Raw genomic sequence first — 10,221 nt, forward strand, 5'->3', positions numbered from 1 at the left:
ACAGAAAAGGGATCTCTTGACTGTACTAAACTGGAGAGAGCAAGATAATCTCCCTGTTCCCAACATCGAATTTACTGTAGAGGAAGAAATCTTCAACTGAGAGTCCAGAGAATTAAGTTCTAATGTAGTCTTGGCAATTTAATTGCTACATGACCTAGGGTGAATTCATTCTGTATCCCTTCAATAACTGTAACACAAGAAGACCCTGACTACAAAAAGCGTTAAAGGATTTTATTCAAACAGCACATTAGAAGTATACTGTTACAGAATTATTAACCTTGAAATTAATTCCTCAGTTACTTTTCCTCCAATCATCTCTTTTTCTGCTTGCTCTTTATTACTCTACTGCACCAGCATCACTACTACTCTTTCTTCTCTACTTTGTCTACTTCCTTCTGAATTTTTGTTGCAAGGGATGAAAGAATCATGTTTGGCATAAGCAGGAATCAGCTGGAAGATTTTGAACTGTATTTTCTCCTTACTTCATTCCCCCTTCTCTCTGGTTAGCCTCCTATGCAAAACCTAGACAAGAAGAAAATGCTGCCCTTCTGGATGCGGTAATCAGCCATAATCTTCCCCTCCTCCAGCTTCTTGCCATTGCAGCTCACAATCTGGGCCTCAGGGGGCACTCCTGTTGTGGCTTTAATCACCTCCTTCACCTGAGACACTGAGCTGGTTGGTCGGATACGAAGCGGGTATTTCTTTCCATCATCCATCTCCCTCAGAAACACCTGTAGCTCCTCATCACTTGGTTCCACCACCTTCAGGGTCAGGTGAATAGTTGTGCTGGGGTCCAACCAGTAGTGGGACAACTTTTTTTCAGGGTTTAAGGTCTTGGAGCCCAAGAGAAGCATCTGGTTTTTTACAGGGACCTTGGTTTTAGACCGAATGTGCTCATTAATCTTCTTCACCCTGTCATCTTTCTGGGCAGTGAATTTCATTAGCTCTTGTCCTGGGGAATGTACATTCACCTAAAGACAGAGAAGAAAGGAGTAGATATTTTTAAAACTCATGACTTGCTTCTGTCTACCTTTGAGGTCATTGATTAGGTTAGCATTTAAATGGTCCTCTACAGTATAACATCATTGTTCCATGAGCTATGCTCTAACCTAACTGGACTACTGGCAATGCCTGCTATCTTCCATCTATCCTTTCTTTCCTCCATTCTTTTCTTTACCTCATTCTTTACATATGGAATGCTCTTCCACTGTCTCTGACAATTGATTATCTTTCCTATCACTTAAGATCCAAATTACATGCCACCAATCCTCTATGAATCCTTCCTTGATACTCCCAGTCGGAAATGGTCTTTCCTTCCTCAGACAGTTTGTATCTCTGGAGGAAGTGTTTTATATATCTTGGATGACTTGCAAGGCTTTATTTTTATTATTATTCTTTGTGGGTGTGTCTACTAGATTATAAAATACCTTGAGCTTAGCACAGTGCCTGCCACATAATAAATCAGCTCTTCATAAATGTGTATTGACTAATTTTGATACTCTCAGTACAATCTCTTTATTCATTCTGCATTTTCCTCAGTTCTTGGTACAATGCAGTGCTTAGAACAGGTGCCTAAAAGGTCTGTTAAGTTACTAATGCCATTGTCTCTTCCTGGGCTGACTTCTGCTTCTTTTCATCCAGCCAGCCTTATAAAGCTTTTAGTTTGTGCCATCACTGAGGTATTATGGCAAAAAAGACATAGTTCCTGCCTTCAAGGAGCTCCTCTTCACTAATCACAGAGTCATAAATTGTTAGAGCTGAAAGTACCTGTAGAAGGAGATTGGTAGTGCCAACCTCCCTCATTTTATAGAGAAGTGCAGACAAGGTAAATCAGAATCAATTAGGAACCCACTATATGTGCCAGGAAGTGTGCTAAGTGTTGAGAATAATGAGGCAGCTGGCTGGTGCAGTGGGTAGAGCAATGGAACTGGAGTCAGGAATGACCTCAGTACAAATCTAGCCTCAGATACTGACCAGCTGTGTGACCCTGGACAAGTCACTTGACTGCCTCCTGGCTCAATTTCCTCATCTGTAAAATGAAAATGATAAAAGCACCTGCCTCTCAAGATTATTGTGAGAATAAAATGAGATATTTGTAAAACTATTTGCAAACCATAAAACACTATATAAAAGCTAGCAATTATTTTTAGAAAGACAAGAAAATAAGTCCCTGCACTCAAGGAGCCTACTTTCCAGTGGGGAATAAACTTGTAAATAGCTAAATACTTAGAAGATATATACAGAGTAAATAAAGGTAATCTGAAAGAGGAAAGCATCAGAAACTAGGGGGACTAAGAAGGGCCTCCTCGAAATCATGCACCAAGTTTGTAGATATGCTATTGCTCAAACTCAGGTCTCTTGTCTCCTTGACCAATGCTGTTTATCCTCCACCAGGCACCTCTCTCCAAACCCTTCCCCTTTTCTAGGAAGCCCTTCCTGAATGACATTCCATTCATATTGTCCCTTTGTCCCCAATACTGCCCTTTTTTACACATTGTTGTAACTCCTATTCTGAAATTGTCTTCAGAGCCACTTAAGGAGCCTGATTTGCAGCCACCCAAGATGGCCATAAGCTTGTTTTTGATTGAAAATCAGATTCCTCAATTCGATCACCTACTTTGTTTATCTGATTTGTCTCAGGATATCTTCAGGAAGTTTCCAAAATTCAAATCCATTCTCCAAAAAATGGAGATATACCAGTATTGAGACTCCTGAAAGGAGTATGGGACTCTAAAGATATTTGGTGTTGAGTAATGGCAGCATCATTTGATTACATATTAAGCCTCCCTGGGTACAAACAGCTTGGAAGGACAACCCTTACCTGGGATGTCCAGGTTCTAGTCTAACTAATTAATATTATTTTTACATCATCGGTGTTATTTGCACCATAGTCACCTATGCTTCTTGGTCTATTATTGGTCTAAGCTCTTCTGTCTATACCTGGTACAGTTAAAAAGTCACTTGGAGTCAGGAAGAACTGAGTTCAAATCTTGCCTCACACTGTCCTAGCTGTATGACCCTGGGCAAATTGTTTAACTTCTCTCATCCTCAGTTCCCTCATTAGCAAAATGAATTACCTACCTCACAGGGTTGTTGTGAGCATCAAAATAAATAATATCTTTATAGTACTTTACAAACCTAAAAATATGATGTAGTTTTTTTTATAAATTAGCTAAGGCTAGTCCTGAGAATTATGTCTGTTACCCCCTAGTAGTCTATTCTTGGGTCTGCCTGCCTCAAATCTCTCTCCACTACAATCTAACCTTCTGATTTCTCTTAAGCACAGGGCCAAATATGTGATTCCCCTACATGGTCAACTCCAGTGGCTTCCTTTTGCCTCCAGGATCAAATGCAAATGCTCTATTTAGCATTCAAAGCCCGACATAAACTAGCCACCTCCTACCTTGCAAGTCTTCTTACACCTTATTCCCTGCCACACACTCTTCAATCCAGTGACACTGGCCTCTTTGCTGTTTCAAGAACAAGACATTTCACTTCTTGCTTATGGGCATTTCCTATGGCTCTTCCCCAGGCCTGTAACATTCTCTTTCCCCATCTCCACCTACTGGATTCCATGTCTTCCTTTAAGACCCAACTAAAATTCCAACTTCTATGGGAAGCCTTTCTCATCTCCTCTTAATTCTAGTTCCTTCTCTCTCCTATTTACTTCCTATTTTTCCTTTATACATATTTATTTGTTGTCTTTCCCATTAGACTGTGAGATCCTATTGAGTAGTGATTGTCGTGACCTGCTTTGTACCCCCAGAGCTTAGCACAGAGTCTGGAACATAGTAGGCACTTAATAAATGTTTATTGACAGACTGACTAGATTGTGTGACCACTCCTAAAACCAGACTAGGAGCTCCAAAAGAATAAAGGGTCCAAAGTAAAATTCCACCATGTGATGTTTCTTCCTGTTTCTCTTCCCCCATTGCTTTCTCTATGAAAGGGCAGATACCCCTCAGAGGATAAAACCATAAATCTGTAAACACTTACATAAAAATTCTACTAATAATCAATCTTTACAAAGCTATTTAAGACTTATAAGGTACTTTGCCTCCATTATTTGATTTGATCCTCTCAACAAGTATATGAGGTAAGTAGAACTTAATTTCCTCCTTTACAGGAGGGATGTCAGCCTGCTCTGGGGCCTAGAAAGCCTCTAGAAAGGTAAGTAAAAAAGAATGTTGAACCAGCTCTCTAAACTCCTTATAGGATTCTAGGTTTTAAAGCTGCATGGGTCCTTAAAGGTCACCTAACTAAACCACTTTGTTTTATACATAAGGAAACTGAGGTCCATATATGTAAAGGTCCCATAGATATTAACAGACCTGGAATCTGAAAGCAGGACTTCTGACTTCAAAGCCAGTGCTCTTCCTACTTCCCACAATTCCATTCTATTAGAGGAAGAAACTTAACTTTCTTCAAACATTGCCAGTGAACCCTCAGGCAGACTTCTCTCCCCACTCCAGTGATACCCAGTTAAGTCTGGGAATAAAGTTACATTAAAGATAGCTAAGTAGCTAATTCTTCCCTGTTAGTCCATGTCCATCCTCCCGTTTAAAAATTCAGGTCAAAATTCTTCTACTCTAAGAAGCCTTCTCTGTTAAACATCTCAAGTCTAGAACCTCATCATCACTCCACTCCAATCCACAAAGGTATCTCCCCTCATCTTAAGGCCTTATCCAATGCATACACACATACATGCATATACACATACACACACACAGTGACTTACAACAAGACAAGGGCCATTAGATGCCATCTCTGAAGCTGAGAAAGAATAGAATGAGGAATGAGTTTCCCTACCAGACTTTTATCTTAAGTGGCTGGGAACTTGAGGGTGGAGTGAGAGGATGGAAATTCCCCAGCTTAGTTGGCTTAATTTCAACCTTTGGCCTGGTGCTATTCTCATAAAGCAATTTACTTTCGGTTTTTCTGTTTGGGGGTTGGTAGAGAAAGAAAAGGGAAACAAAAAGTCATAACTAGAGCTTCATTCACTTAAAGAACTAGCTTTGTCCACATGGTCAGTCTCTGAAGTTTTCTTCCACTGAGATGGTAAAGAGACAAACTTCATCTCAAGATTATCTACTGACCCACAGAGAAAGAGACAACTCTACATTCCTCCATTCTAGCTTTTACTCCCAAGGTCAATGAGGGCCTATCTGTCTCTCTCTCTCTCTCTCTCTCTCTCTCTCTCTCTCTCTCTCTCTCTCTCTCTCTCTCTCTCTCTCTCTCTGCCTCCACAATGCTTCTCCCAGAAGTTATGGCCTCTCTCAGCTTGGACTTTTCCCTATGCACAACACGAGCTCCTCCCTGTTCAGCCCCCTCTTGTCACATCAACAAGTCCACCCCACTGTAGGATTCAAAAGCTCTGGGTCTTAACACAACCCAAAACCAAATGCTAAGTACCTGTTAGCTTGCCAGTACAAGGGGATCTTCAAATTCCATTACCATTACACCATCTAGCCCAGTCCCTTCATTTTATAGATGAGGAAAATGAAGGCCAAGAAGGTTAACAGATTTTTCTAAGGTCAAACAATTAGTAAGTGGCAAACCCAGTTCTTCTTACTACAAATCCAGTGTTTTCCCATCACTTTTTTCTATATGTTTCAGTGGAATGGATGATTGGAATGATTGATTGCAACATGGCAGAGGAGGATGGTCTCAAGAGGAAACAAGTCTTTAGGAAATGTCTTCAGCAAGCCTTAGGATTTCACCAAGAGCACCATCACAACCCCCATCAGTCTATTCATCCGTCCTATTCATTTAGATGTGTCCTCAGTTCAGCAAAACGTTGTTGATTCCCATATTTTCCCTACACATGCATGATCCAGATCTTCTCTTTCAGCCTCCCTCTCCAAGTGTCCTACTACCATCTAAGAGCTGAGAATTACAGACAAGACAGAGGTTACTATACCATTTGAAAGTGATACTGAGCAAAAGAATAAGAACTATACAAATTAAACAATCTTCATCAACTCACTTAACCTCTCTGAATATTGGTCTCTCCATCTGCCCATGCAAGGAATCATTATCATCCTTCTTAATATGCCAGAGCTGGGGTGGGAGCAAATATATATAAAAGGTTCCTGTGGGTATTGTGTCACAAGTGTCTCAGGCCAGATTTGGACTCAGATCTTCCTGATTTCAGGCATAGTACTCTATCCACTGTACTACCTAGCTATGCCATACCTAAAAGAACTTTCTGATAATTCTTCAAATGAAAAGTGCTCTAAAAACATTTTTTTTGTTGAAATAGTTCTTCATCTTAGCTTTACTTATTGTATTGTTGTTGAACTCATGGTCTTTGCTTATTTGTGTGATTTCTCACTTGTATAAATTCCTTCTTGTGCCCTGAATTGTGTTTCCAAGCCTGGACTGCAACTTTGAGCCATACAGCTGCATAGCCTTGGTCTTCTAATGAGATTTCAGGATTCTGACATGGTGGCTAGGAGAAATTCCCTAGAGTGAGTTGAAAGTGACAATGAAACAGATACTGTTTCAAGAAATTAAAGGTGAATACAAGAAATAATACACCCTAATGGAGTAGAATGAAAAGAAGTCTTCACATTTGTTGAATGCTTTATATTTTTCCAAGTAGTTTCATATATATTAACTTGCTGGATCTTTATACCAACCTTTAAAGCAAAAGCATTAGCCATCCTTCTCTTCCCTACTCTTCCCTGAAAAAAAAAAAGTTCTCTATCTCTCTGATTCCAATGGGGGTAGATGAGGCAAAGACTGGAGAACATAAGGCTGACACATCTGAAAAGGGGAGCAGACAGTCAACAGGCATGCATTAAGTACTAACTATCTGTCTATCACTGTGCTAAGTGCTGGGGATACAAAAAGAAAAAGAAAAAAAGGGCAAAATCAGCTCCCTTCCCTCGAAGAAATCCCATTCTAAAGGGGAGAAAAGACCAAATTTTCTTTACATCTTGTAAAAGTAGGATTTTTTTTGCTGTTTTTTCTGGATTGAGTTTTAGTCAATCAAGTGCCTTTGATTGAATCAAGAGTCTTTGGTTGGAAATAGTATATGTTGTATTGCTTGGAGAGAGAAGCAGAGTTGAGAGAGAGAAGTGAGCATGAGCAGGTTAGTGGACTTGCTTTTGGGGAGGCCTAACATAAAGAATGTTTGTGGTGGCAGCTATCCCTGTGTTGATCTGTGCTGATTTTTCAGAGAGAAGCCCTGTCTGTTGATCTGTGTTAATTTCTAAGACAGAAGTTTTGTCTCTTCATCTGTGTTAATTCTTCAAACAGAAGCCCTGTATGTTGATATGTGTTAATTTCTCAGACAGAAGCACTGTCTGTTGATCTATGTTGATTTCTCAAACAGACACCGTGTTTTTTTATATTTGTTGATTTCTCAGGCAGAAAGCAAATTGAGATGATAGTGTTAGTAATGTGTGTAAATTTTGCTGTAGTCCTTTTAAGCTTTGTCTTCCTAGAAACAGAGGTGGTGGGCAGCAACCCTTGGAGACTGCTGTCAAGTGGGAGCAGGAAGAGCTTGAAGTGGAGCAGTCCCTCTGAGCTGAGACAAGGAGCAGGAGCAGAGAGCTGACTACCTGTGAATTCAGGCAAGAGTCATATGAATTCAGGCAAGAGCCAGAACTGGTTAGCCCACAGAGGAGGAGACATGGGGTTTGGAAGTCAGCCTAGAGTCAAAATGAAAGAGAACTTTACTTGGACACTCTGTATTGACTGAGCAGATTTTTTACTTATTGTGACCTAGGAATGGATGGTGTTTGTATTTTCCAATACTCCTTAAGGATGATATGTTGTGCTAGGGAAGACCCTGACCTGGGATCCCCTGCTTGTGTAAACAAGTATATTGGGGAATACTACTGAATGCAATAATATGTACTGTATGGAGATTCTGAGGAATGCTATAAGATATGCTGAAAGATTATGTTTTGTTTAAGTCTCTGTGTTCCCCTTAGTAATAGGTTTTTATGTTATATTGTTGTGAATGTTATGCTTTATTTTCCTGAATAAAGTTTTGTTTATTGCTGAACAAATACAGAGTTCATTATACTATACAATTATACCCTTTAAATTATTCACAACAGCAGTCCTCAGGACAGCTGCTGGGATTAGCAAAACACATGTTTACATTTACATACTGTAAATGAAAGGTAATCTCAAAGGGAAGAAATGGAAAAAGACAGAGACAGAGAGATAGACAGAGAGATAGAGACATAGAGAGACAGAGAGAGCCTCCTATGAAAGGTGAGATTTGAGCTCAGGGATGAGGGACAGCAACTACAAAGCCAGGAAATGGAGTGTTATGTACAAGGAACATAAGAAGGTCAGTGTTAATTGTATCACAAAATGGGGGCTGGTAGAGTAAAGGACAAGAAGCCTGGAAGGGTAGGAAGGAGCCAGATTGTGAAGGGCTTTAAATGACAAACAAAGCATTTTGTATTTGAACCTGCAGGTAATAAAGAACCACTGGAATTTATTGAATATGTTGTTGACATGGTCAGACCTGCATTTTTGGAAAATGACTTTGCCCACTGAGTGGAGGTTGAACTGGAACAAGGAGACCAACCATGGATTATTGGTATAATCCATGCATAAAATGATGATAGTCTATATCAGGGTGGTAGTGTATGAGTAGAGAAGAAGGTACATGCACAAGAAATGTTTACATATAGTAATAGTAATAATAATAATATTCAATGATGTTGCTCAGTGACTTCTCACTCTTTGTGACTCCATCTGGGGTTTTCATGGTGAAGGTACTTGAAATATTTTGCCTTTTACTTCTCCAGATCATTTTACAGATGAAGAAACTGAGGTAGACGGGGTTAAGTGACTTGCCCAGGGTCACACAGTTAGTAAATGTCTGAGGCCATATTTGAACTCAGGAAGGTGAGTCTTCCTGACTCCTGGCCCAGAACTTTGTCTTTGCTACCAAGCTGCCATCATCATCATCATCATCATCATCATCATCATCATCATCATATCCAATATTTGTATTGTACTCTAAGGTTTGCAAAGTGGCTTGCAGACATTATCTCATTTTATTCTCATAATAACACTGAGAGTTAGGTACAACTATTGCACCCATTTTACAGATGAGGAAACTGAGGTAGAGGTTAACTGACTTGCCCAAAATTACATAGCTAGCAACTATATGAGGTAGTATTTAAACTCGGGTTTTCACTGCTCCATTTCCAAGGCTCTTCACACCACAGTGAAATTTGGAATGAAAAACCTCATACAAAATTTAATCAAGAACTCAGAGATCTGTTAGGATAAGAACAGGAATTTATTCTCTTCCCCCAGGAGAAGAGGGTGGTCTTCCCCATGATTGATAGTGAGGAAGAGGCACACAATATGGGGTGAACAGAGTTTTTAAACCCGAATGCAGTCAAGCTCTATTCCCCTGAATGTACCTTCTCCCACTGGCTCAGAGGTGGGCTCAAGTCTCAGCATGAATATCTTCCCCAATGGCACATAACAGGGGAAGCCTGCCACTATCCTCAGTGGCCCAGAGCTTAATGCTGATTGACAGCAAGGGAGGGGTAGGGAGAAAGGTCACCAGGGCAGTAGTAAAGAAGGGTAGAGGTCAAAAAGACTCCTGAAAGGGCTTGCTGCTGATTGACAGCAGAAATGAAGGGGGGGGAGGGAAGGATGAAGTAGACTATCAGAATTGAAGATGCATTCTGAGAAGTTTTCACTCTCCAGACAGTGGTAAAGGATTCTCTAGAGAAAAAAACATAAAGAAAAGAGATGGAGACCTGGGCAATGGGAGTTAAGGGGCAGCAAAGAAACTATGCAAAGGAAATATATTAACATGAAGTTGTTGAAGGAATAAATCCAGAAACACCACAGAGGGTGGGAACAGAGATTAAATCTAAAAGTTCTTCCTGGGACTTTCCAGGTCCAGAGTGTGCTCAGCTGCTAATAACATTCACCATTTCTAGGAAACTGAAAGCAGCATTGCTTCTCCTCCTCCCCTCCCCCTTTCTGTTGATGAGGCATGGCTCCTTCTAGGTTCAGCAGGAATTCTGATCTTATCTAAGATCAGAAAACCTACTATAGATTCTGGAAAGAATTGAAGGTCTCAGGCTTAATTGAAGTGGGAGTTGTAGAAGTTTATTTTTATGCTTCTATAAGAAGAAGGCAAGAGTCCTTTAGGTGACCTGCAAGTGAGAGGGGTACATGCTTTTACTTTTAAAGGGTAGGGCTGCCATTGTCAGGGCTGACCAG

General features: G+C 40.3%; 1 protein-coding gene across 1 annotated transcript; it reads right to left on the minus strand.

Moving 5' to 3' along the window:
• Positions 1-210: 210 nt before the first annotated feature.
• Positions 211-4,869, minus strand: LOC138149918 (ubiquitin D-like). Its single transcript, XM_069073125.1, has 2 exons — positions 4,739-4,869; positions 211-971 (listed from the first exon to the last, which is right to left on the minus strand). Exons 1-2 carry the CDS (start codon positions 4,763-4,765, stop codon positions 504-506), a joined length of 495 nt encoding a protein of 164 aa, XP_068929226.1. The 5' UTR covers positions 4,766-4,869; the 3' UTR covers positions 211-503.
• Positions 4,870-10,221: the final 5,352 nt, after the last annotated feature.

This window comes from Petaurus breviceps, unplaced genomic scaffold (genome assembly GCF_028583685.1).
Source record: "Petaurus breviceps papuanus isolate PSGF00001 unplaced genomic scaffold, PetGlider_PUasm1.0 90865, whole genome shotgun sequence".
NCBI classification, from domain to species: domain Eukaryota; kingdom Metazoa; phylum Chordata; class Mammalia; order Diprotodontia; family Petauridae; genus Petaurus; species Petaurus breviceps.

Coding starts and splice junctions, on each gene's coding strand:
- LOC138149918 (XM_069073125.1), bottom strand. CDS start 4,765: ATGGCATCTAATGGCCCTTGTCTTGTT. Junction 972..4,738: donor CTAATGGCCCTTGTCTTGTT/GTAAGTCACTGT, acceptor CTCTGTCTTTAG/GTGAATGTACATTCCCCAGG.